This window comes from Hippopotamus amphibius, chromosome 8 (genome assembly GCF_030028045.1).
Source record: "Hippopotamus amphibius kiboko isolate mHipAmp2 chromosome 8, mHipAmp2.hap2, whole genome shotgun sequence".
NCBI classification, from domain to species: domain Eukaryota; kingdom Metazoa; phylum Chordata; class Mammalia; order Artiodactyla; family Hippopotamidae; genus Hippopotamus; species Hippopotamus amphibius.
Window position 1 is genome coordinate 55,948,247 of NC_080193.1, and position 27,715 is coordinate 55,975,961.

At 36.8% G+C, this 27,715-nt stretch overlaps 1 protein-coding gene across 4 annotated transcripts in view; it reads left to right on the top strand.

The window, feature by feature from the left end:
• The first annotated feature begins 1,229 nt into the window (after positions 1 to 1,229).
• HNMT (histamine N-methyltransferase) overlaps positions 1,230 to 27,715 on the top strand; it is a 38,287-nt gene continuing 11,801 nt past the window's right edge. The window contains exons 1-5 of one of the 4 annotated variants that reach the window (XM_057746931.1): positions 1,230 to 1,510; positions 1,689 to 1,835; positions 8,579 to 8,631; positions 25,582 to 25,689; positions 26,739 to 26,869. In XM_057746931.1, coding sequence (XP_057602914.1) covers positions 1,699 to 1,835; positions 8,579 to 8,631; positions 25,582 to 25,689; positions 26,739 to 26,869 — 429 coding nt within the window. In that variant the 5' untranslated portion in view covers positions 1,230 to 1,510; positions 1,689 to 1,698. Of the gene's footprint in view, positions 1,511 to 1,583; positions 1,836 to 8,578; positions 8,632 to 25,581; positions 25,690 to 26,738; positions 26,870 to 27,715 lie in introns of those variants that run through there. The other 3 variants (XM_057746929.1, XR_009055212.1, XM_057746930.1) reach the window with 3 other exon arrangements.

Here is a 27,715-nt window from a genome sequence, read left to right on the forward strand (position 1 = left end):
CACTGGCTCCAAGAGTAGTGAGACCATGAGATGCTTATTAAAGAGGGTTGAGGAGTGTGCTGAATGCTTAGAGGGAAGCTTTGGAATGGAATCAGAGGAAGACAATGGTTTAGGCATAATAGGGACAGGGTAAAGGGACAAAGTAGGTCTCCCTTGAAGTTAATGATCACTCAGGAAAGCAGGTTTGCTTAACCACAAAATCCAACAGGCTCGCTTAGCAACAAAACCATGCAACAGAAGCACAAAACATGCCCCCAAACAATAAAACAATGGTGGCATGAGACCCACATCCTGCCCAGTGAGCTCTCCGCACACACAAAAAACAATAATTTATGGAAAGGTACTCATTTTACAAAGACCTGAAATAATTTTTACAGTCCTGGCTTGACCATGTAGGGATAAAAAAACTCCTGTGCCCAACCTGGAGAAGGAGCTGACGATGGACGTCTAACATCTACTCAAGAATTAGGAAGAGGGTGGTCTTTTCCCCCTCCCCTCTCTTCCTCTGATTATAAAACTCTAGCGCACTAAGTTCTTGGGGTGCGGCACCCTCTCCCCCACTCACTTGTAAGCCTCACAAGCATCCTATTCTAATAAATCACTTCTTATCTATCAATTCGCCTCTTGCTGAATTCTTGCCTTGCGCTGAGACATACAGCACCAGGCTCCTCGGAGCCCCCCGAAAAGACACCTATCAGTTTCAGGCAGACATATTTCTAAGAGAGGTATATGAACTAACTCATTTACTTCTCATAACTCCTCCATGATTTGGACACTATTATTAACATCCCATGTTAGATAAGGGGCGGCTTTCTTAAAGAACTTTTCCCAGGTAAAAGGCCCAGTGTGCGGATACTCAAATGCTTTGGGTCTTTTGATGGGTGACACAACTGGCTCTCCAAAGACTCATCCAATCCTACATTTCTAGGATCCCACTTTCAGAATCACTTGAAGGATTGAAGGATTCCAGTGTCCTACATTCTTTCCCTGAGGCTTCTCTCTTTGCACCTCATCCCCTCCCCCACTTTCACCTCCCTACTAGGCTTCTCAGACCTTTCAGTTTAATAGCTCTGTTCCTGAATCACAACAAACCAATTAGCATATGAAGAAATGCAGCAGAGTTTAAAGTTCAAGTGTTTAGGGATGTGAAAGCAGGAAACTTTCCTACAGGAAGCCTGGAGGCAGTTGACAATCTTCTGTCAAAGATGCCGCAGCTGTGGATTTCTGGAAGTGGTTTATAGCCTTGGCACTGGCCTGTTTATTCCTGCATTTGTCGCCTTTGGCCCTGAAAGCTGCCAATTTCCCACTGGGAACTTACCCACGGCAGCTGCTGCCAAATCAGGAAGTGATTTGAACAGTCGTCTGTCTTTACGACTTTCTGAACTTCAGGAGTTTTAAAACAAGTTTCAGCAGTGAATTTACTGCTTTGCTTTACCACCTCCATTTCTTCTAAAACACATGTGTCGGGGTTAAAGTCTCAGCGGCAAAGTCCTGTACAAATACTGATTTGGTAATGAACTTTGTACACCCAGCTTTGCAAGCATGTTAAATACAAACAAGGCTTTTTTTTTTTTTTTTTTTTTTTTTTTTTTTTGATATAAACGGGTGGGGATGAAGAGAGAAAGGAGGAACTGGGAAGAGAAGGAAGGGACTAGGGAAGCTAAACCTCCCCTCCCTGTCTTTCTCAGAAAACCAAACATGGCATCTTCCATGAGGAGCTTGCTTTCTGACCACAGCAGATACGTTGAATCCTTCCGGGGGTTTCTCCGCAATTCCACGGAGCACCAGTGCATGCAGGAATTCATGGACAAGAAGCTTCCGGGCGTAATTGCAAGGTAATCGAAAAAGGCTGTGTTTGTCCCAGGGACAAGCCTTGGGCTCCTTCTGGGCTGCGATAGATGGGTCGACCCCAGCCCACGAGGCTGGGCGCGGGGATAAGACCGAGGTACCGATAGCAGCTCTGGTTGGCCCTCCGCGCCCTGCGCCCCTTCTCTTGCAGCGTTTCAGTTACAGGCTCGCTTGAAACATTCAAAGGCTCCGATATGTGCTGGATTTCCAGCTGCACGGAGATAAACGTTAACCATTTGAAGGCACAAATCCACGTTCCTTCTGCAAAAGATAAGATCCCAATCTTTGAGCTCAGATTTTTCAGCCCTCCTCCAGATTTTACCTTAAAAAAAAAAAAATCCCCAACGGAGTCTAGTATTCTTTGCATGAGAATCAAATAATTACCAAACGCTATTTACCCCTGAGGATTGAGTGGGTGAGACTCAGTTCTCTTAATATCCATTTAAATTCATTTTCCTTATCCATTATTATAGTTACCATTCTCAAAAAAAAATTGTCTTTTACTTTCAACTTAATATGAGCAAAGTGGCCCTAAAAAAGCATTTTCCCATTATCAGTGAAACTCACTGGTTCCTATCCTTCTAGCAGACTCCTTTTTTTTGGTGATTAATGTGTTCAATTTGTGCCAGAGCTGATAAGCATTATAAACCTAACAGATTCCTTATGGTAAAGATAATCAAATCACCTATCTGGGGGTGGATTGCTGTAACTTTGCTTTGGGAAATAATGATGGAAAACTGGGGGAAATGGCTGTAGATCCAATTTCCAACAGCGAAGGAAACTTGTATTTTTGTCTTTTGCTGGATTTTTCTATTGTAGGCCTAGAATCCTTTCATCAGGACAGTTAACTCTGCCTGACCAGAGAATACATTGTTGGATGTATATGGAATTTTGTTTCCCTATCTTCTATTTTTCATGGTTCAGTTTTTAAATGTGTTTTTAAAAAATTGAGTATTATATATTAATAATCAATAAGTAATAGGATAACAATGCAAAAATCAAAGCAGACAGCAAATCCAATTTTTTTTTTTTTTTTGACTGCTTTGGATCTTCGTTGCTGCACGTGGGCTTTCTCTAGTTGTGGTGAGCAGGGGCTACTCTGTTGTGGTGCGCAGGCTTCTCATTGCAGTGACTTCCCTTGTTGGGGAGCATAGGCTCTAGGCATGTGGGCGTCAGTGGTTGTGGCTAGAGGGCTCTAGAGCACTGGCTCAGTAGTTGTGGTGCACTGGCTTAGTTGCTCTGCAGCATGTGGGACCCTTCCCGACCAGGGCTCGAACCAGTGTCCCCTGCATTGGCAGGCAGATTCTCAGCCACTGCACCACCAGGGAAGTCCCCAGACAATTTCTTATCTAGGAACTAATTATAGTTTACCTCTTTGACTCTTTTTGTTCATTTCTAAAATTAAAGACCATGAGTTAATTTCTGAGTTCTTTTGCAGTACTAAGCATCCTTGGTTTACTTTGGCCATCAGTTTGGTTTGAAGACAGACCATGGATGCTTTCAGTAACAACAACAACAACAACAACAACAATAAAAACAGTGGCTCCTTGTCCTACCCACTCCCATTCCTGATTCAGGCTCTGCAGAGACAACCACTTTCAGCGCTCTGAAATCATTCAGTTATTTCTTATGGAATTTTCTTTCCTAATTCTAAATAACGTGTATTCTCTTTCTTAATTTTGATGTATTAGAATAGCTAAATAAACATGCACGTCTCTCTCTCCATCATGTCAATACAACATATATATATAGTGTGTATATATTTATGTGTGTGTATTCGAGGGTGAGTCAGAAATTATTCGCACTCCAGTTATATTAAAACTTCTGTGGCCACACTGTCTTATTAGCACTTTCCATTCAAGGCTACTGTCTCTCCAGTCACTGCTGTGCAGGTGTGAACGTGTTACATCAGTTCATTTGTAACTGGGGTGCAAGCAAAAATGGATGCCCCACCTGTGATTTGCACGAAAGAAGAGCAGTGTGCAATGATTCGTTTTTTGTGGTCTGAGGGTGTGCAGGTCTGCACACTTCTGCCCACACTGTTGACACTCTGCAAAAACTTCGTTTTGAGGTGTTAAAGCACCTTCCCTATAGTCCTGATCTTGGTCCACTGGACTTTCACCTGTTTGGTCCCCTGAAATCAGCCCTGTGAGGACAAAGATTCACTTCTGATGAAGAAGTGAAGACAGCGGTGCATTCATGGCTTGCAGCTCAGCCTAAAACATTTTTTAATGAGGGAATACAAAAGCTTGTTGACAGATGGACAAAGTGTATTGAAAAGCAAGGAGATTATGTCGAAAAATGATGTATTTGTCTTTTCTAAAAGTTAATTAAAATACATTCTACAGAGTGCAGATAAGTTTTGACTCACCCTTGTGTGTATGCATATATACATATATGTCTAAACTTTGGTTAAATAATTTGTTTATATATCATTTTGCCTGTGTACATATTATTCAAATTGAACAATGCATTTATACTATTATTACTACTATCATTACATTTCCTTTCACGTACAACTTTTTGTTTTTCCTAGAGTTAACTATTGTTTTGATCTTAGTTTATTTTCTTAGTTTTCTATGTACCTATCACTACTTATACCCCAAGCAGAAGTATTAATCTCCTCTCAATATATTCCAATAGATCAAGTAATCTGTTAATTTTTCCTCATGGGAAAATCTTTTCTGGAGTTCTCTGTTCTTTTTTTCCAGTTTGATTTGCTTTTGCTGCTATACAAGTATTGATTAGGGAATTTATTTCACCTTTTAGAAATTCTCTTCCCCTCTCTCTGGTGCTGAATTCCCAGACTCTGGATCTCATGCTGTTTTTTTCTTGGTTTCCTTAGTCTTTTTTTTTTTTTTCCGTGTTCATCCTTTAAGAGCTTTCTAAGAAAGAGTGCATAGGAGGTAAACTTTTTGAGACTTCATATGTTTAAAAATGATTTCACTCTTTGCTAATCTTTATTAGATAGTTTGGGTATAAAACTCTATGGTGAAAATGATTTTATATCAGAAATTTAAAGATATTTTTCCATAGTCTTGTAGCTACTAGTTACTGTTGAGAAATCTAATGACATTCAAATTCTTCATCTTTGGCTTGTGATCTTTTAGTTGTTGTTTTTTGTTTTTTAGGATCTTTTCTTATATCTAGTATTCTGAAATTTTAAGATAATGGTATGGGTCTTTCTCACCCATTTTTGTGGGTAGTCCCTGGACCATTTCAATTAAAATTCAGATCCTTCAGTTCAGGGAAGCTTTGGTATTGTTTAATCATTCCTCCCCTCTGTGTGTTTTTTTGTTTGTTTTGTTTTTTTCTTTTTGGAACTTCTATTCATCAAACAGAAGACTTCCTGAATTGATTCTCTAATTTTCTTATATTTTCAGTTCTCACAGTTTTATCTTTCAGCCCTCTATTGTTTGCTATTGCTTTTTTAATTTCCAAGAATGTTCCTTTTTTACAGCATGCTGTTCATCTCTCATAGGTATAACACTTTCTTTTATCTATTATAAAATTTTCCTCTGCTCTCTGAATGTTTCTTCTGAATTCCCCTTTTCTGTTTCTTTTGGTCTCTCTCCTGTTAGGGGAGCTCCCCAATTACTTCATGAGCCTTGGTTGTCCATCCAATCAAATAGCGAGGCACTAAAAATTGGTTCAGATCCTCTTTCTGTATGTACGGGAACAGTGTGTTGAACAGTTGGCTCACTGTAGTGATTAGATGTGGACTTAGCTCTTGAAGGGAGATTCTCAGATGCCAATATAGATAAGTTTATTCAGTGAAATGGATTATTTCCTCAAGGAGGAATTATTCAGTCCCCTATCTGGAGGTGGAGAGCAAGGTGGGGAGGGTTATAGTATACAACTGTAAATAGTAGTTTGTTTTTGTTGTCACATGTAATGCACTTAGATCCTTGCCTGGAAAACAGCAAGTTTTTAATAATTCTTAGTTATCATCGTAATATATGAAATGAGATAATAGTGTCTAACTCAAAGGAGTTGTAAGAATTCAAAGAGTTAATTCATTACAGATGGCCAATAGGAACATGAAAAGATGCCCAACATCACTAATTCTTAGAGAAATGAAAATCAAAATTAAAATGAGGAACCATCTCACACCAGTCAGAATGCCCATCATTAAAAAGTCTACAAATAACAAACGCTGGAGAGGGTGTGGAGAAAAGGGAGCCCTCCTTTGCTGTTAGTGGGAATGTAAGTGGGTACCGCCACTATGGGAAACAGTATGGAGTTTCCTTAAAAAATGAAAAATAGAGTTGCCATATGATCCAGCAATCCCACTCCTGGGCATATATGCAGACAAAACTATAACTCAAAAAGACACATGCACCCCTATGTTCATAGCTGCACTATTTACAATAGCCAAGACATGGAGACAACCTAAATGTTCATCAACAGATGAATGGATAAAGAAGATGTGGTACAATACATACACACAATGGACTACAATTCAGCTATAAAAAAGGACGAAATAATGCCATTTGCAGCAACATGGATACAGCTAGAGATTATCATACTAAGTGAAGTCAGAAAGAAAAAGACAAATATCATATGATATCACTTACATGTGGAATCTAAAATATGACACAAATGAACCTGTCTGTGAAACAGAAACAGAATCACGGACATAGAGAACAGACTGGTAGTTGTCAAAGGGTAAGGGGTTGGGGGAGAGATGGAGTGGGAGGTTACCTTTTGCAGATGTGAGCTATTATATATAGAATGGATAAACAACAAGGTCTTACTGTATAGCACAGAGAACTATATTCAATATCCTATGATAAACCATAATGGAATATTTTAAAAAGAATGTGTATATATATGTATATATATATGCATAATTTAATCACTTTGCTATAAGCAGTAATTAATACAATTCTGTAAATCAACTATATTTCAATAAAAATATTTTTAAAGAATTCATATAAGTTGAGTGCTTGTTGTGTGCAGATACATTTCTAAAAGATTCACATAAATTATCACTTAATCCTTACAACTCCTTCATAAGGCAGATACTATACTTATAACCTTAATAAAGTAGGTGGTATTATTTTCCCATTTCTTAGTAATAAAGGCACAGAGAAGTTAAATAACTTGCTCAAGGTAACATATTAGTAAACTAGGATTTCAGCCTAGGTGCTGTGCTGTGTAACCTCACTATGCTATCCACAGATAGAAGCATTTTTAAGAATTAACCAAGAGCACAGACAGGGATGGGTATATTATGACTCATGGTATTGAGTTGGAAGATAATTAGAACTGAGGAAGGCAACTCATTCATGGGTGTCTTGACTCTATGCATTCCAGTGTCCTTAAGAAACTTGCTTCAACCTGTCTCCTTCTTATTACTCTGGGTAGGCTCTTCACTTTAGCCAAAAACCAGGCTTGTTTACCATCCTAAAGCACAAACAAACAAACACCATTCTTTCAGTTTATGTTTCCCTTCTAGCAGTCCCCCTTTTCCCTTCTCACTCTTGTATCCTTCTTCACAAATCTCTAGATCATCTTCCTCTTTATTGATTTCACTTTTAATCCCACTGCCATCTGACTCCTGCGCGCAACCTATTAAAGTTGCTATCATCAAAGATATTCATATTACCAAATTCAATGGAGAGCTGTCCTTTTTTACTTTTTAGTAGTACGCTCTGCCGCCTCTGACACTACCAATGCCTTGTTCCTTCTCTAATTCTATCACTTCTCTGAGCTTTTACTGTTTTCCTCTGTATCTTCTTTGTGTGTTCCCCATTATCCCATGACTTTTAAAAGCTGGTATTGTGTCATAATCCCACTGTTCTTCTCCTTGCAATATCCTTGGGTGATAAAATCTGTTCTCCTTGCTTTGACCATTACTGTGTGATAATTCACCAGAATACATCATCGGTCCTGATCTCTCTCCTACCCAACTTCAATCTTGCATATCCAATTGTCTGTTGAATTAAGATTTATCAGAAACCAAAAAAAACACAAAACAAACAAAAAACTGACAAAACAAACTTGCCATAAAATTACATCCTCCAGCCTCCTTTTCTGTATCACGCTTCACTCAGTCATCCAAATTTGAAACATGGCAGTCACTGTGCACCTCGTACTGTTTTCTGACACTTTTTTTTTTTACATCAGTCTAAAGAAAGTCCTACTGTGGCATCCCGCTCCATCAATTCCACTCTATTTCTACGCTAGAGCCCTAATACTGGGCTTTATTATCTCACATGTCAATTTGAGAGCAAAGTGGTATCTTTTCATTTTTATGTATCAGTGCTTAGGACAGGTACATAATAAATGTTTAATAAACCTTTGTTTATTGAAAGGAACTTAGCACGAGGAAGGGAAGAAAGCAAATATCACAGAGATAGTATGAATCACCTTAGCCTTTCTCCCATCTACACTGAATGACTTTTTATATCACCAGACTCAAAGGCCCACTTTTTCTGTTTTTGTTCTCCAAAATCTTTAAACAAATGCTATTTCCTACCTCTCAGATGTTTATAGTGCTGTTTCTAAAAGTCTCCCAGTTCAAGATTGTTAATGAATGGAACCTTTACTTCTAAAGATTTCTAAAGACAGCAATATAACCACTGAAATGATTGAGACCTTTCATGTTGGCCTAGTTTTTGTTCACTGTAATTTTAGTCTGTTTGCTTCAACTAGACTTGATAATCAGATTTTACAAACCACCTGGCATATTTTTCTGAAACTACATAAATTTTATTTTTTTCAGGATTGGAGACACAAAATCCGAAATCAAGATTCTAAGCATTGGCGGAGGTGCAGGTATGAATAACACATTTTAAAATTTGTATTTCACTCCAAACATCATTCTGTTTGATGGCAATTTTGTTCATTCTTTAGGAAAGCCATTTTCCTTTGCTTTTGGAAGAGATTAGTTTATTAAAACTAGTAAGAGCCATACCACTTCAACTAACATTAATGTCACCATAGATTTATAGGGTTTAGGACATCAGCCTTCGTTATTATCTGTAACATGGATGTGTGGCTTTCTTATTTTTTTATATAAATGGAAAAAAATGGAAATAATATAGGATAACTTTGAGGATAACTGATCCAAAATGATTTAACTGTTTACAGAAAAGGAAAATTTCATAAGACATTCCTTAAGCTTCTGCCACTTAAAGCGAGGTCCATGGACCGGTTGCTGGTTTGCATACTATTACTGGTGCATGGGGAGATTAGTGTGCACTGCAATGTAAATCAATGCACAGCCCCTTTCATTGAGAAAGCATCGCTATGGGGAAAAATATGCTTAATGACATAGTTAATGCACTCTTGTGGCCCCACTCTTTAAGTTGCACTGGCCTAAACCATTCCCTTCCTCTGGTTCAGTTCTAAAGCTGCCCTCTTAGAATTCAGCACACTCCCCAACTCCCTTTCATAAGCAGTTCATGGTCTCACCACTTAGAGCGAGTGCTTTTATCCTAGGGGCAGTGGGAAGTCTGGAAAGACAGATGAATGTGGGTATCGTTTCCACTCTGCCACTAATGAACTGTGTGAACTTGGCTGACAACATAAGCTTCAGTATGCTCATCAGTAAAATGGGAACAATGTCTCATAGGGTAGTAGTGAGATTTATACAGATAAGTTTATAAAGTGCTTCTATAAGGTGCAGGCAGGTCCTTTCTGCAAAAATAAAACAAGAAAATTCACCTCCAGACTTTGCCTCATATCAAACTTCTGAGTAGTGTTTGCTTTACTTTTAAGTTGCTAGTCATCTTGAGGTCTGAGTTAATATAATAATAATTTATATATTATATACAGTATATATAATATATTAATACTATAATACTATAATATAGTCATATATTATTTCTAATATATTATGTAATGTATTAATATATAATACTATATTATATATTACTATATATAGTCATATATATTATTTATGACTATATATATAGTCATATATATTATTTATGACTATATATATAGTCATATATATTATTTATGACTATATATATAGTCATATATATTATTTATATGTTTATATCCTTATTATTTTCTTTTGAAACAACCATGGAGTTGTTAGTATAGGTTACCGCTTGGAAAAAACAGGTGGACACTACATTACCACTTGTCACATAGTGCCAAATGTAATCTCTTGAGTCTTCTAAGTGCAAGTACTCTAATCCTACCTTAATAAGTTGAATTGTGGCCATCTTAACACAAAGATAACCAAGAGCCCTCTAATGGAATAGGATAGCTAGTTTTTGATGTCACATTTGCTCATTTATCATAAAAATACACTGATATAATGTAATAAGGACTGACTCTTAAAATAATTTTACGTTATTATCATCTTTCACCAAGAAAACAGAAACCAACAAGGACAGGTAATGAAAGATACTGTTATGAATGATCTAATACAGTGTATCTAAGCTAAAATACTGTATTATTGCTTGTCATATTTTATGTCTTAAGGATTATAAGAGTGATGAATAGCCCAAAGAGTGTCCTATTAATTCATTTAACCAAGACAGTCATTTCCAGTGTGTTTTGCATATGAATTTCAGGCAACCACAGGCAATGAGACTATCATTTGATACTGTCACTTGTGCTTGGACAAGAAGAGAAGCCCTACAAGGAAAAGTAATTAAAAACAATCTCTACCATGGCCAAGTTAATTGACCTTTTAATATAAAGTTAATTGAATTTCTAATATAAATTTATCCAGATGCTTATAAGCTATCTAGAGAAAGGAACATTTGCCCCACGCAGTGATTCCTTACATAAAGGTGCACATAGGGGCTAATATAGAGAACTTTTCAAAACAGAGGGAGCAGCACTTGGTGTTCTTCTGACTAAGCCCTAACATTGTATTAATAACAAGCTCTGCCTTGGGGAGAATATGGGTGCCCCTTAAGGTCACTCTTCATAAGAAACTGATCAGAAACATAAGAACTGCAAGAGAAATTCAGGCTGTAAATATTTAGCCTTCACTGCTCAAGTAAGTTACATGAAATCAAAAGCAAGGCACTTAAAATCCCTAGGTCTAGAAGTCCTTGGCATGAAAGAGTATGTTTTGGGGGAAAGGACACCCCACTCATTTATTTTGAGTTCTTATATTTCAACTGGAAGATGCTTATCTAATAATCTGTTATTGCCTAACCACAAGGATTGCGTGCACAGAAGAAAAATATATTTTTATATAGTGAGGAACTTCCTGTCCTTGCCTAAGAGAAATGGTCTCCCCGCATGTTTCACAATCTTCAGTGTGCCTGAGATTCTGCATTATCCTGAGGCTTACGTATCCTTCCAAATCAGTCGCTAAACTCCAGTCCCCAGCAGATGAGGCCATTGGCCCTATATGATACCTTGTGCTTGGCTCCCATAATGCACTTTACAGGGTTCTACTCCAGTCTTAGCTTATGGGCCTCTCTGGTTTCACTTCCTAGATGTTTTCTTCTTGGATGTCCAGACACCTACAGATTTTGCAGATATTGTCTGCATTCGTAATGGTGCTACTGTGTCTCACCATCATGAGGAAAAAACATACCGAAAGCCAACAAACTAAAAACTTCCCTAAATCAAATTGCTGCATGTATGTCACTTAATGCTCATGTTCTTTGGGGGCCTATTTGATTTTTCTTCTCAGAAACATGAGCAGGGGATGCTATGTACCCTGAAGTCTTCTGTCTCTTCTATATAGGCTGGAGTTTGGGTACAGAGGTATTTCATAGTTTGAGAATGTAAGGTTTTAGAAAAAGGTGTTTGGCAATTCTGTCCAGAAGCTAAGCAATTATTAGAGCTCTGAGCAGTTCAAAAGAAAGGAAATCGATGGAAAGCTTTTCAACGTCATCTGTAAGTGATCTACCACATCAATAAAATACAACTGAAAAGCAGCACTGTTATTCACAGATTATATGTTTAATGATGGGAGAATGTTTGAAACAAATATTATGTGTATCCAAAAAAAGAGAGGAAATCAGAAGAAAAAGAAATCATGTACAGAAATACAGACTATATCGTTTTTACAAAGGCCAAACAGGGAAGTGTAAAGTTGTGTGTGTATATGCATGAGTTTGTGTGCTTTAATGAAACAAAATGAGCAGTGGGAATGCTTTATTCGAGGCCTCAGAGTATTCATATGTTGCTCATTTCAGCATTTTCTTTTTTCCTTTTTTTTTTTTTTTGCCCATGTTACGCTGTTTGCGGGATCTTAATTCCCTGACCAGGGATTGAACCCAGGCCCTTGGCAGTGAAAGTGCAGAGTCCTAACCAATGGACCGCCAGGGAATTCCCAATTGTTTTCAGATGTTGAGAGCAACTGCATTGTATTCTAGATCTCATATAGAATATGCTTTTTGGTTCATCTTCAACATTGGTGCTTCCTAAAATTAAACCACCAATAGAGCTTCCTTATTATTCAACTTTAAATGAGTGTTGTCTTTATGTTTGATAGTACATGAGAAAAAGAAACCCATATTCTTTTTGGGAAGGGAGAATGCTATTAATCTATGGTGCACATGTTTATGCCTGGAAAAATGCTCCAGAAGGCGGTAATGGGCAGTGTGTTCTCCTTGCTCCGGGCTCTGCTTAAAGGAGAATCATTTTATCTGCTGCATTGTTCACTTCTCATGTTCAAATGCCAGAAAATGTTATAAGGTTTAGACAGCACTATAACTCAAATAATCTCATTTTATCCAGCTTTCTACTTCTATTTTTATTAACCTATTGTATGCCAGTTCAGCTGTCATACCTTATATAATAGTGTATATATTTATAATTTTTTAATCCACTAAAGCAACTCATATATGAAATATAGGTGGTATGAACCCGCTCATATCAGTTTTTTGATAGTAATTATGCTGACATATGTTGAGAGCAGTTAGGTGGTTTTCTTGTTCTGTGACATACAGACATCAACATTACTATAGAGATGAAGAAATAGAAGAGAACATAGAGACCATCAACATCCTCATTCTACAAACAAAAAAACCTGAGAACCATCAAGGCAGAATAAAACCCATGTCTCTCGTCTGTAGTCCAGTCCAACAAACTGTACTTAACAGATATAAAAGTTAATTATTGACTTGGCAAAAGAGAGATTGTGTATTTAGTAATGACCAGTTACTTGAAAATCTAATTCTATCTGATTATTAATCTTGTTTCCTTTCATAAATGACATGTTAAGGTGACCCTGAAGTTTAATTTTCTAAGCTAGGTGGATAGAAGTAGAAAAATGTAATTAAGGCAAGAACTGGAAGGGCCAGTATATCCAGTTTAGAAGCAGGAGCTGGTAGGAAGCAAAGGTTTCTAGTGGTCTAGTGTAAGTCAACAGTCTATATCAGCAACTAAGGGATCATTGAGGAATACAGGGAATTGGAAGATATTTTTGTCCAGTAAAAAAGAAAAAGAATTTGAATATGCTTATTGTCATCTTCAGATATTTCCTATTGAGCAAACCACAGAATATTTGCCCCTAAAGGGTCAGTGGTTGAAAGAGAGATTTCTTTGTTCAGTATTAGAATTTACTAGTAATCAAACCTGTTCAGAAATGAAAGCACACATCTTGGAATATAAAGGGCTATCTGTCACTCTAAGAGCATCAGCTTAGGCTGGAAAAATACTTTTCAGATATGCTATGGATTCTAATTGCTTTAGAACTTGAAATGAGTAAGAGCTGTTCTCCTTATATGCAGCTTGCTAGCCCTTGCTCCATAACCAGAAGGTATGGACTCTAATCTGCAGGGTTTAGGACTATCTACTTCAGATAATTTGGGGCCTCAGATATAAAGTACTGTTAAAGGCATTTGTAACCATGTTATTATGAAATAAGCTGCTCTCCATATATAAGTTTACCAAAATAGTTTACCTCATTGTCTTGTATTTAAAACTTCCAGTGAACATGGACTATTGTTTAAGACAGATACACTACAGAATTGAGAGATGTGAACATAATGCTACGATATTGGAGCCATTGATATTAAAACTAAAGTAAACAAGATTGTTTGGGCTAATTCAATAAGGCCTGAAACAGGAAAACGGGAAAATGAGCAGAGTGAAGACAAATCTATTATTATCTGCAGATTAAGTGACTGTATACTTAGAAAAGCAAATAAACTCAGTTGTACAGCCTTAAAATTAATAAGAATGCAGTAATGGCCTGATACAGGTAAAATAGGAAGAAAGCAATATGGTAGGCCCACATTTCTTTTTTGGTCAACATTTGAGTGTTTATCATTTACAGGTTTGATTACTTATGGTGTACTTAGAAAGTCCATGACATGTGGTTATCTGTAATTTTGCTGAAGGACAGATTTATATCTTCCCAGTTCTTGTGCCAGTTTGGGACGCAGTCTCTTAGCTGGTGAATGTGCTTCTACTTGACATACACTATTGGATAAAACTTTGCAATTTTATACACACAGTCAGGTAACCCTGATGGAGGGTGTCTGTTGTCATCTTCATTTGATACATGGTGAACCTAACCGTATATGCCACAAGGGGATTGGGGGTCCTAGAGACTGGGGTCAATACCCAGGGTCTTCTGAGGCTTTTCCTTTACTAACAATTACAAACTTACAGAAATGGTGAAAAAATACTGGATTAGTGAGCTACTAATATAGTCAATACAAAATATAAGAAACCTATTTGAAGAAAAGTTCAAATTTTTACTGAGAACAATTTGAGAAGATTTAAAAAGCAAATATGCAATAGTGATGAGGTTACAGTGACCTGAAAGCTTTCGTCTATAAAAGCTAAGAGTAAGAAATGAAGTGAAATTTTCCTGAAAGTAGCGTGGCCCTACCTATCAAGAACAGTTCTCATATTCATCTAGTGCACAAGGACCTTGTGATGCTGGTTGTTAAAATACTGACATATTTGGTAAATAGCCAATCCCTGCTGTCCCAACACAGCCCTATTGCTGCTTTAGCCCCTTCTCATAGATTCTGTACATCCTCCCCACCCACCCTGTACCCTGTCCCCCACCTCTAAGGGTTCCAGCAATTGGACTGGTCTTGCCTGCTTGGGGGACTTCTAAGAATGTGCTTTAGTTCTTTAGCCTGCATCCTTTCTCAGAAGCTGGCACCTGATGCCTATCTTTTTTTTTTTCAATTGAAGTATAGTTGCTTTACATTGTCGTGTTAGTTTGATGCCTGTTTTTTGTTTTGTTTTGTTTTAATATCACCCAAGATCAAGGATCTCATTCTAACCATTAATTCTGGTACTTGGGATTAATCTGCAAAAGATTTTTGCACAAAAATTCATGGTTCATTGTCAGATGCCTCATAATAGCAAAATATTTTAAACTAAGTGTAACTAAAAAGAATTTAAACTAAGTATAACTAACTATATATAAAGCGACATATAAAAACGTATTTCCATATACAAATACATATATATTTCCACACATAAATTTATATATTTTTATACATATATACTTTTATTTATATTAGATATAAAAGATTAATAATGAAATTGATTACTCCGCATTATCCATTTTAGAGAATATGAATTGCACATTCAAATAAATTTTGATAGACTCATGGTTTAACTCTCAAGTGAGAAAGTCAAAATAATTCATATACACACTAATCTCACCTGGGGAAACTAAAGAAAATTATTTGCTCAAAGAAAACAAACAACTTAGGAGAAAACAAACCACAACATTAACCTTTGCTTTTTCCAGTAGTGAGATATTTATTTTATTTTCTACTTTCTACTTCTATGTCTCAAGTTTTCTATAGTATTAATTTTACATCCAGGGACATGAATAATAAACCCAATTAAAATAACAATTTTATAGTTGATGAGAGATGATGGTAAAGAACAGACTCACTGACTTCTGACAGTTCCTTCAGCTGTTTGGCTGATGCCTGAAGCACTGTTCTGACTCACATTTTCACGACAATTTTCCTTTGGCCATTTTTGACTCACCAGTAATAGTATTATGCCCGCAGAAATACTTTAAGAACAATCTCTCCTGTGTTGTAGCTTAGCAGAGCTTTTCTTCAGAGTCCATAGATTCTCCCAAGGCTGCCCCAAGGACACAGTAGCCATGGTGATGAGGGTGAGGGTGATATGGATCAAGAGGATGGTGGCTATCCACTCTCTGGTGCTTCAGGTACTTGATGTTTTCTGTTGATTATTTCTTGCTTTTTATTCCACAAGGGCAGCACGCTTTCAGACTCTACTCACCCTAGGGTATAAATGAGTGATAATTTTCCTTGGCAACATCTGTGTTTTAACCATGTGGTGGGCCAATGGTGTCAAGGTCAGGTGAGAGATCGTGAAGGTTATTTGAGAAGGTGAGCTCAAGAGCGTGCAAGAGCATGCATGCACACTGATGTTGGTGAAATCACACCAACTACATGATTATCTTGGACTGCCTTTGCCAGTTCAAGTAGTTTCATCTTACGAATCCTGTTTTTGTGCATGAAGAAGGTAGAAAAGATCTGGCACTTTATTAAGGGTAATTCAATATCACCTTCAAACATCACAATGTATAGAGTTCACCTCTCTATGTATAATATATGTGCTAAAATAGCAAATATCTTTCTGTTAAAAATGTATAAATTGAAAGTTAAGGTAAAATTTAGGCTTCTTTGAGTTGTCTATCAAATATCATCTATACACTTCAGTGTTCAGCACCCCTTTGGGACATTTTCTCTGTTTGTGTTTCATAGAACTTTTGGGTAGCATGGCTTTTCTTCTGCAGTTGCAAAGCAGTCAGGCAGTATTGTTACTGGGCCACAGCCAGAAGACACAGGAAAGTAAATGGCAATGCCCTTTTGGCTCAGAATTCATATTTATAATCCCCTTTCAGAGATCCTCCAGCTATTTTAATATTCTACTCCCATCTTTCCATACTGCCAAACTGACTGCATATTGAGGCTCCCGGGGCGGGGGCGGGGGTTGGTGAGGAAGAGAGAGAGAGATTGAGGGAGGAGGGGAGAGAGAAAGAGAAGAGAGAAAGAGAAAGAGAAGAGAAGGAATCTTATCAAGAATCTTTTGGGACTTCCCTAGCAGTCCAGTGGTTAAGGCTCTGTGCTCTCAATGCAGGGGGCACAGGTTCAATTCCTGGTCAGGGAACTAAGATCCCACATGCCACAGGGTACCACTTAAAAAAAAAAAGAGAGAGAGAGAGAGAATCTTTTGTTTTTTGCACTGCAGCTCAAAATCACTTTGTTCTTGCTCTGGTTGCAAACCCATAGCTGAAATGATTTTTCATCACTAAGCAGAGAGTTAGCTGGGCAATTTTTCTCCCTAGAAACAGTTTTTTGTGCCTAATATTCTAGTAGAGGGAACAAGGAAGATTGTAATCTTAATGCAACATGTAATAGAATAAATTTTTTCCTGCTGATAATCTAAAGAATTCACACATATTTTGATATGAGAAATGAAGCAAGAATAGATGGAAATCAAATGGCTGGAGAAACCTCGACCAGTCTTTAATCCTCCATTTTCTTGACCTAGCTGATGTCCTTATTTGGGGCAGCCCCAGGGTTCTCAAGATGGGCTTTGTGTTTCATTTAATGTAGCTCAGTCAGAAAGACAAGCCATCAGGAATACACAATGAGTGCTCTTTCAAATTGTCATTTTATTATGGAGCTGCCCATTAAAAAGGCAAATCTTCATTTCCTTCTTTCCCAGTCTCCTTCATCCTTCTCTTAAATGTCACCTTTTCCTGGAGGCTTACGTGACCACCAATTGCAAATCACAAAGCTTCCCCTCATGGCTTCCCCTTGCTCTTTTTTTGCCTTGGTTTTTTCGGGGACTTATCACCATCCATAAAGGCTGGATGTTTTTGTCTATTTATACACTGCTGTATCTCCAGTGATTAGAACCTGGCATTTAGTAGGTGCTTAAAAATATTTGTTGAATTAATGTATAGTAGCTTCAATTTATTGAGTTATTACTATATATCATGAACTGTGGTAAATTACCTCCATATAATGCCTTTAACATTTACAGTGACCCTGCAGCACAGACCATATTATCCCTAATTTACACATATGCAATTTAAAGGGCAGAGATATTAACAAATTTGCATAAGATATTTCTAGTGAATACTAAATTTGAGTTCAATTTTGTCTCTTTATAGCCTTTAACTTTTCCTTTTCATTTTTTTTTTTTCCTTTTTAATCAAATGACCTTGGATTTCAAGCAAAAAGGCAACATTCCTCTGCTATCTCCCGAAATATATCCTTGAAGTTCAGGGAGTGGAGAAGAGTTGTCTGGACAATAAGATCCCCACCCTCTGCCTGTGTTTGAACTTTTTATTTAAGTCCCACTGTCAGAGGTTTCAATTATGTGTCCCTCTTCAAATATGTGTGATGCATTTAAAATATGAATATAAAAGCAAGATGATATAGCCACAAAATATCTGACTGTAAAATTAAGTGAAACACTCAATTTAGGTTGGAAAGGAGACATGGGAATTCATTCTATAGTTGTAGCTAATTTGAAGGACAGGGTAGTACAAAGGAAAGAGATTTGCTAAGAAGGAGATTTTAAAAATTTAGTTTTCATTTAACTTCCCAAGTCAAAAAGTCAGCATATTCTGTTTGATAGAAAATAACACAGAAGTGAACAGAACAGAAAAAAAAAAAAGGAAAAAAAAAACCACCCAAAACCCCACAACCCAGCCTAACAGAAAATAATTTTTGATTCATGCTGACACATGTTTGGATTCTCCTCACTTTTCTCAAGCTCCACATATTGATCAACTGAGAAAATCAGTTACATCATCATAAAATACCCAGACTCCAAAATCATTAATTTGCTTTTGTAGTCACAAAAGGGGGTGGGGGGAGGGAGGAAAGTAAAAGAAAAAAAAAAAAGGATGGTATATTGGGAAAGAGTTGCTTAATCACTGTAATTTTTCCATTTGTCATAGGAAACTTTGCAGATTTTGTTCCAAAGCTTTAGGGCAAAACACGTAATAAGGCTTTAGTTAACTGAAACAACTGTTGGCCTCAAGGCTTAGAATGTCAACAATAAGTAGTCTACAATTGTCAGAATTATGACCAAGCAATGCCTAACAAGAGATTATGTATGAAAGGAGACTGACTATAAAATAAACAAATACCGCCTTATTCCACTTAAATGTTGTTTTCTGGACCTGAAAGTTAAGATTTCCAGAAGGCTCTGCAATGCACAATAAAAGCAGCAGACTGCTGGCTTCCACATTTCTTTTGTTTGCCCCTGAATTTGCGGAGAATTTCTGATTTGATTGATTCATTTCTAGTTTACTTTCCCCCATTCTTTTAGCACTTGAGTTTGGCTTGCGCGCTCTTTAAAAGCCTTTATAGGGCACTTAATGTCTAATACTGGAACATATAATGTTGTGGCTCCTACTCAGAAGGATTCAGCTGACAAAGAACAAATGATCTTCCTCTTTTTTTTTTTTTTTTTTTGGCATTGTTTGAATCTCTTTACTGCTGGCTCATGGTACTATTGTGTCTGTTAACACTTTGCATGCTTTTCAGTGACTGAGGATGAAACCTGCTCAGTTGCTCAGTCTAGCATTAGAGTCCTTGATACTTTTTAACAAACTCACTGGAATCAAGCCTTTGCTAGTGAATAAAGTAAGTGAATTAAAGCAATAATTCAGATCAGGGAACACAAGGTTTTTTCTGTGTTGCCAACTCTAGTCAAATGACCAGCAATTAGTCATGTGTGGATGAGTTCAACATGCCTAAGAGATGAAGTGAGGAAGTGAGGGGAGAGTATTCCTGATGGAGGAGAGACCATGGGCAAAGGACAAAATGTATGGAAGAGTCATGATGTAGGTGAGGGGGAAGGGGGAGAGAAAAGGGTGGAAATAAAAGAAATTCAGGGTTCTTAGAGACAAAAGTTTCCAAATATGAAGTTGTGAAGGATGAGAATAAGGAAGCGGGCAGGGTGGTCTGTGCTCAGTTGAGGAGTTTGGACTTAATCCGTTTATTAGTCATTAGAAGGTTTTAACCACAGAAATGATGGGCTTGCTTAGCTCAGCGTTTTAAATGGTTGTTGTAGTGATGGCTTTGAGGGAGACAGAGTTCAGCAGAGACAGGTTGAATTTTTAGGATATTATTTTAGTATTCCAAGAGGTAGGTAATTTGGGCCTGAACAAGGACCTTGCTAGGATGGATGGAAAAGAGAAAGTAAAGAAAAATTTAGCAGGAAAACTTACAGATGGCCAGGGAAGGAAGATGAAGAAAAGAGAAAAGCTTAGGTGTCTGGATAGAAATTAAACAGTATAGGTGATATAAAACCATAATTCAAAAAGATACATGTACCACAGTGTTCATTGAAGCACTATTTACAATAGCCAGGACATGGAAGCAACCTAAATGTCCATCTATGCATGAATGAATAAAGAAGATGTGGCACATATACACAATGGAATATTACTCAGCCATAAAAAGGAACGAAATTGAGTTATTCGTAGTGAGGTGGATGGACCTAGAGTCTGTCATATAGAGTGAAGTAAGTCAGAGAGAGAAAAACAAATACCATATGCTAACGCATACACATGGAATCTAAAAAAAAATGGTACTGATGAACATAGTAGCAGGGCAAGAATAAAGATGTGGACGTAGAGAATGGACTTAAGGACACAGCAGGGAAGGAGAAGCTGGGATGAAGTGAGAGAGTAGTACTGACATATATACACTACTAAATGTAAAACAGAAGGCTAGTGGGAAGCTGCTGCATAGCACAGGGAAATAAACGATGTTTTGTGATGACCTACAGGGGTGGGATAGGGAGGGTGGGAGGGATGCTCAAGAGAGAGGGGATATGGGGTTACATGTATAAATACAGCTGATTCACTTTGTTGTACAGCAGAAACTGACACAACATTGTAAAGCAATTATACTCCAATAAAGACCTGAAGAAAAATAAATAAATAAATAAATAAACAACAAGGACCCACTGTATAGTGCAGAGAACTATATTTAATATTTTGTAATAATCTATAAGGGAAAAGAATCTGAAAAAGAATATATATATAACACATATACATATATACATATATGTATAACTGAATCACTTTGCTGCACACCTGAAACTAACACATTGTAAATCAACTATACTTCAGTAAAAAAATAAAATTAAAAAGTAAAATAAAAAAAACAGTATAGGTAATGTATCGAGAAAATATTTACAAGTAAATGTATTTATAACTGAATGCTAAATGTTTAGACTAATACTACAGGATATCTGAACTACCTCTCTATTGACTCTCTTTTTTTGGGGGAAAGAGGTTCATATAAATCATTTTTTAAAATGCATTTCTCTTATTTCTGAGTGATACTAGAATGCAAACTACACATGATATGAGATCAAGGAATATATTGTCTTATGAGAGATTTCTTTCCCTCTCTCTCTCTATATATATATATCTCACAATAAGAAATAATAGAGTCTGTTATAAATAACAGACATAATACAGAAAGTAAGTGCCTTATGAGAATGGTGACATTGTTTATTGTCAAACCTAGGATACTTCTAAGAGTGAGAGTGGGAGGCAGTGGGTAAAAGAAGTAAAATTGTTATAATTTTTTGAAATATTTATTTACTGAACAAATTGTTTTTATATTGGTTAATTTTTAAAATAGTTCTTTTATATCATCAAAATGTTTACAAATAACAAATGTTGGCAAGGATGTGGAGAAAAGGGAACCCTAGTACACTGTTGGCAGGAATATAAATTGGTTCAGTCACTTTGGAAAACAGTATGGAGGTTCTTTAAAAAACTAAAACTAGAACTATCAAATGATCCAGCAATTCCACTCCTGGGTATATAGCCAAAGATAACAAAAACACTAATTTGAAAAGATACACACACCCCAATGTTCACAACAGCATTATTTATAACAGCCAAGATATGGAAGCAACCTAAGTATTCATCAACAGATGAATGGATAAAGAAGATGTGGTATATATACACAATGGAATACTACTCAGCCATAAAGAGAAGAATGAACTTCTGCCATTTGCAACAACATGGATAGACCTAGAGGTTATTTGTGCCATATGAAATAAGTCAGACAGAGAAAGACAAATACTTGGTTATCACTTACATGTGGAATCTAAAAAATAAAAGAATGAATATAAAAAAAACAGAAACAGACTCACAGATATAGAGAACGAACTATGAGCTACCAGTGGGGAGAAGAAAGGGGAGAGTAGCAAGAGAGGGGTAGGGGATTAAGAGATACAAACTACTATCTATGAAGTAAATAAATAAGCTTATGAGGATATATTGTACAGCACAGGGGATGTAGCCAATATTTTACAATAACTATAAGTGGAGTTTATATAACTATAAAGATTTTGAATCACTATGTTGTACACCTGAAAACTAATACAATATTGTAACTCAAACATAATACATACAAAATGCTTTAAAAATTAGTTTTTAAAAAAGTATTTTCAAAAATAGAATTGCAATAATATGGTGTTAAAAATTTAAAAACCTTGTGAAAGGAAACTAGATGGGACATCAGCACCAGGAGCATGAAGTATAACTTTCCCTGGCAAACAAGGAGTATGGTCACCTGACTTATGAAGTCAGAACTGGATTTTTTTTTTAAGCTCTTTATTGGAGTATAATTGCTTTACACTCTTGTGCCAGTTTCTGCTGCACAACAAAGTGAATCAAACTATATTTATATGTATATAAATGCATATCCCGTATCCCTTCCCTTCTGTGGCTCCTTCCCACCCTCCCTATCCCACCCCTCTAAGTCATCACCAATCATCAAGTTGACCTCCCTGAGTTTTGCTAACTCCTGAGAAAATAATGTCATTATCTCCTCTTGTCATTCATTCATTTCTGCTAGGGATCCAGCAGTGAATTCACACATGTCCACACATGGGCTCACACTCTGGAGGTTGTTACGTGAACCTATGGTTTCCATGTCTCAGCTGTAATTCTAGCATCGTATCATTGCCCTAGGAGGAGGGACTGGGTGGCACTAACTGTGCCACCCAGTGGCATTCTGCAGCTTGGGAAAGTAACAAGATAGGAACACGCCCTGGGGATGTGCTACATACATTCTTCCATTTGGGAAGATCCCAGATGTCAAGGTCCACCTTGAAAGAGCTCATTAAGCCCCAGGAAAACTGTTGCATTCCCACTATCTGCATTTTATGTTGGACTTGGGATCCTCAAAATTGATTTTTTTCCCCCAGAATGGAAAGGACTACTTTTATTTTTATTTTATTTCTTAAATTTGTATTGGAGTATAGTTGATTTATGATGTGTTAGTTTCAGGTGTATAGCAAAGTGAATGTATATATGTATATCTCCACTCTTTTTTTAAGATTCTTTTCCCATATAGATCATTACAGAGTATTGAGTAGAGTTCCCTGTGCTATCCAGCAGGTTCTTGTTTGTTATCTATTTTATACATAGTAGTGTGTATATGTTAGTCCCAATCTCCCATTATTTAAAATATATGGCTAGGCTGATAGAGGCAAGAACAGAACTTTTGGCCTCCCGTCTCTTGGGGCAAGCAGGAATCTCTCTACTTCTCTTTAGCCCACAGATTTTCCTGTAAGCCTTTTGCTTTAGTTATCTTTTTTACCCTCCAAAAATAATTACTGTAGAGAAAAAGAAAAACTTCCTATATCCTTTTAGTATTTGGCATTTACCTGTTTCTAAGTATGAAGTAGTTAGAAAAACAAACACTTTGAAGTCAGACAAGTATGCCTTAAACTTTGAGCATATTAATATCCCCTGAGTGTCAAATTACTCAAATCACCTTATCTAGTTGGAAACAATACAGTGGAGTTTGTGATAGCATTGTGGTCAGGATTAAGCGAGATGTTTCAAGTCAAGTACCTAGCACAGTGTTTGACAAATAATAGGTGACCAATAAATGACAGCTAGAATGATGATTAACAGAGGACTAAAAGGTTTCAGGTTGGTGGGGCCAGCTTTGGAGAAAACTGTCACATGGGCTTCTTGATCCTCCGTTTAAGCTTCCTTCCCATGCCTCTTCCCCTCTTATCTCTAACATCTCTCATTACCAGTACCTGGGACTCTTATTATACAATTAGACCTCCCTCTTTCCTAGTCTAGCATCTTTTGTTCCTGATTTATCTTCCTCAGCTTCTTTTCAGACCTTAGTCTTATGACCTATGCTTTTTTTTTGCCCACCATATCTAACCTTGGAAAGGTTCTGTTAATGCCATTTATGCCAAAATGTTAAAGACTAATGTCATTTTCATATGCTAGTCTTGCTAGCACATGTCTATTTTAGTGAAGGTCAACATCATAACTAGGAAATAAAAGTGCAAAACTTAATTTGGAGGTATCCGTAATAGGGAAAGAAGAGAGATTTTTAAAGAGAAGTAGTCAATGATAACAATAAAAATAATGAACAGCTAACATTTATTAGGTGCTAAGTCAGTTTTGCACTGTGCTCTATATGCATTGCCTCATTTAATCCTTGCAACCAATAAATTATGTACAATTATTACTGCTGTTTTTCTGGTGAAGAAAATACAGCTTGAAGAGATAAAGCAAACTGCTGAAGGTCATAATACCAAGTATGTGGATCAGACAGGTTTGGAACTCAGGTCTATCCAATTTACCATCGTCTCTTTCACATACTCACCTACAGGCTAAATTTGCTTCAGGGCAGATATCTATTTGCTCCTCTTATCATCATTTGCTAGAGCCTAGTGTGGTGCCTGGCACATAGTAAATAATCAATTAATTGTTGGCACATGAATTAATGAATCAATATCTATTCTGCCATAACCTCACCTCCACCTTACCTCTCTGGGATCACCTCTTGCTCAGAGGCCCTGCCTTGCCTGACATTCCAAAACTCTGAATTGCTGCTAGCCCACACATACGATTCTGCTTCCTGACTTCCTGTACTCTCTACCTGCAAATTCCCATTTCCCCAGACGTCCCCGGGCTAACTTCCACTTAGCCCATAACACAGAGCTCAGGAGTGAACAGCTGTGAAGCTCTCCATCTCTGTGGCCTCTCCTCCTATCCTTTCCCTCACTGTCTCCTTCCCTCTTCCCACCTTGGCCCAACCCAGCCAGGGTTCTTTTCCTAGACCATGGTGTTTTTGAGGTCACATGTCTGATATACTTTTTTATCCTTTTTTATACCTGACATATTTTGTATCTGACATATTTTTTGTATGCTTCTGGCCTAGCTTAATTTATCAATTCTAAGGCATGTTTTTTTTTTCATATCTTAACATCTCTGAAATTGATAAACATCTTCCAGTTGACCAAATCTTAAAATTATAATGGACAGTGTTTTTTCTGATTTAGCAACATAAAAAAAAGGGCCGGTGGGGGGGTGGGGTGGGGTGGGATGAATTGGGAGATTGGGATTGCCATACATACATTACTAATAAGAAAAAAAAATATCAAATTGTATGCTTTAAATATATGCAGTTTATTGTATGTCAATTGTATCTCAACAAAAGTTCTTAAAGAAAAAAAAAAGAAGGGCTGTTTGCATCTTATAATGAATGACATCTTAGACTTACTGTAATATAATAATAGATATTAAATAAAGGTTATATGAATGAATGAATGAATAGCAATCATAGTCCTCCTCAAATCACATTATTATTCCTACTTACAATTTAGCTGTTCTGCATCATAGACAGTGTGGCAGGGCAATAGCTGAATATTATTCTTTATTTATGTTGGGCTTTCCTAGAGATAATAAACTAATTCAAATTATTCCTAATCATTGCTTTCTGAGGTGATCTGTTCCCTATGCTTTTCTTCTAGGTGAAATTGATCTTCAAATTCTCTCCAAAGTGCAGGCTCAATACCCAGGGATTCGTATCAACAATGAAGTTGTTGAACCAAGTGCTGAACAAATCACCAAGTACAAAGGTACCTGTAATCCATGGTGCTGTATATCAAATCCTATTCTGAAAGGCTTGTCATCCCAAAGGCGTCCCTTCAGTCATTAACATCATAGTGACTGTGGCATGTTCTTTGTAAGCTTATTGACAGAAGAACCTAATGAATTTGTTTTCTTGGCAGAAATGACGAAACATCTCAGAATATAAATAGTAAATAGAATCCTTTTTTTTACTGACTCTCCATCCCTCCCCTGGTCATCAACTATTAATTTTTGATATTTATTCTTAGAGACAGAGTTATTAATTCACTCAGAGGTATTTAGACAGAATCCCTGCCCTTAAAGAGCTTACATTTAATTGGTTACAGCAGGAATCAGCAAACTTTTCTCTAAAAAGGGCCAAATAATAAGTATTTTTGACTCAGAAGGCCACATGATCTCTGTCACAACTAATCAACTTTGCACTGAAGCCCAAAGGCAGCCATAGACAATACATATGCTAATGACTGTGCATATGTTGCAATAAAACTTTATTTATAAACACTAAAATTTGAATTTTATATCATTTTTACCTATTATGAAGTATTATTCTACTTTTGATTTTGTTCGACCATTTAAAAGTGTAATGGCACAAGATATGAAAGACAGAAGCATGAAATCAGAAAGTAGTGTATATTTTTAGCTTGCAGTCTGTTTAAAAATAGGTGGTGGGCCAGATATGGCCCATGCCATGGTTTGCTGATTCCTGGGTTACAGAATCATATCACCTGTTTTACATCAATTTTCCATTGATAAAATTCACCCGCTTATTCCTCATTGACACTGAGATAATAGTACCTATGTCTGATCGAGGTTCTCATAATTATTGCTTATTGACTCTCGTTCATCTCTAATTTCATTTAACACTAGAGGAAAAAAATAAGATGAACTCTCTGGTCTTCTGGAGCTACATAAAAAAGAAAAATGTGCTTTATATCTGTTATGTATATAACATTGATTACATTAAAATTCTAAATGGAAATAGGTTCCGAATTTGCAATTAAAATTGATGGTGTGCCACCTTTTCTCTGTATTTTAGAGCTTGTAGCCAAGACATCAAACCTTGAGAACATAAAGTTTACTTGGCATAAGGAGACATCATCTGAATATCAAAACAGAATGATGGAGAAAAAAGAGCTTCAGAAGTGGGACTTTATTCATATGATTCAGGTAAGAAATATTTATTGTTATACACTCAGAAAAAAAGATTTTTCAGAAATATTTCAGAGTACCTAATATTCTAACTTTAAAAAGAAAAATGAAAATCTGATTTTTAATTTTACAAGCAAGTGTTATCTGTCCAAATTGTGGTTAAAGATGTTGCCAATACTAAGAGATTCTCTGTAACATTTAAAAAGCCAGGTTTCTCTGCTCAGAATACCTCCATAGTTACTGATTTTCTTTTTTCAATGCTGGCTTAATTAACTTTTGCAGGATTGAAAGTCTGTAGATAGTAGAGCGTAACATATCCTAACACAATTCTCCAGTAACTCTAACAGTCTGGATGGACCAACGTCCCAGAGTTTTTCTGAATCCTCTTCCTTTTGCCTTCTGTTGATGACCTGGCTCGTGTGCATGTGACAGGAGGGCAGGCTAGATGATTCCTCAGGTCAACAAAGTGTTGCTGATATCAGTCATTCCATAGGAATTTATTTCCATAGTTCAGCCCCGATAGTGTATTTCTTGGAAAGGGGGTGACTATTCTCAAGATGGTATGGGGACATATTTCCAGAGGTCACTGATGTATCTGGATAGCATATAGGTGTATAGACTTTGAGTGTTGGCTACCAAATGTGTATATTTTAGAAATACCATGATGGATAACAAGATGTTTTTGCTTTGTATATCCACAAGTACAGTCATCCCAAAGGAATAAACTTTTTAAAATCATAGGAAGAAATGACTACAGGATTGGCATATCCAGGCAATCCTACATCTTCGCTTTCTTAATGGACAAAATCTTTTACCTAACATTGCTCAGCAAGCCTATGTTTCTCTACTAGACCTACTTTCCCA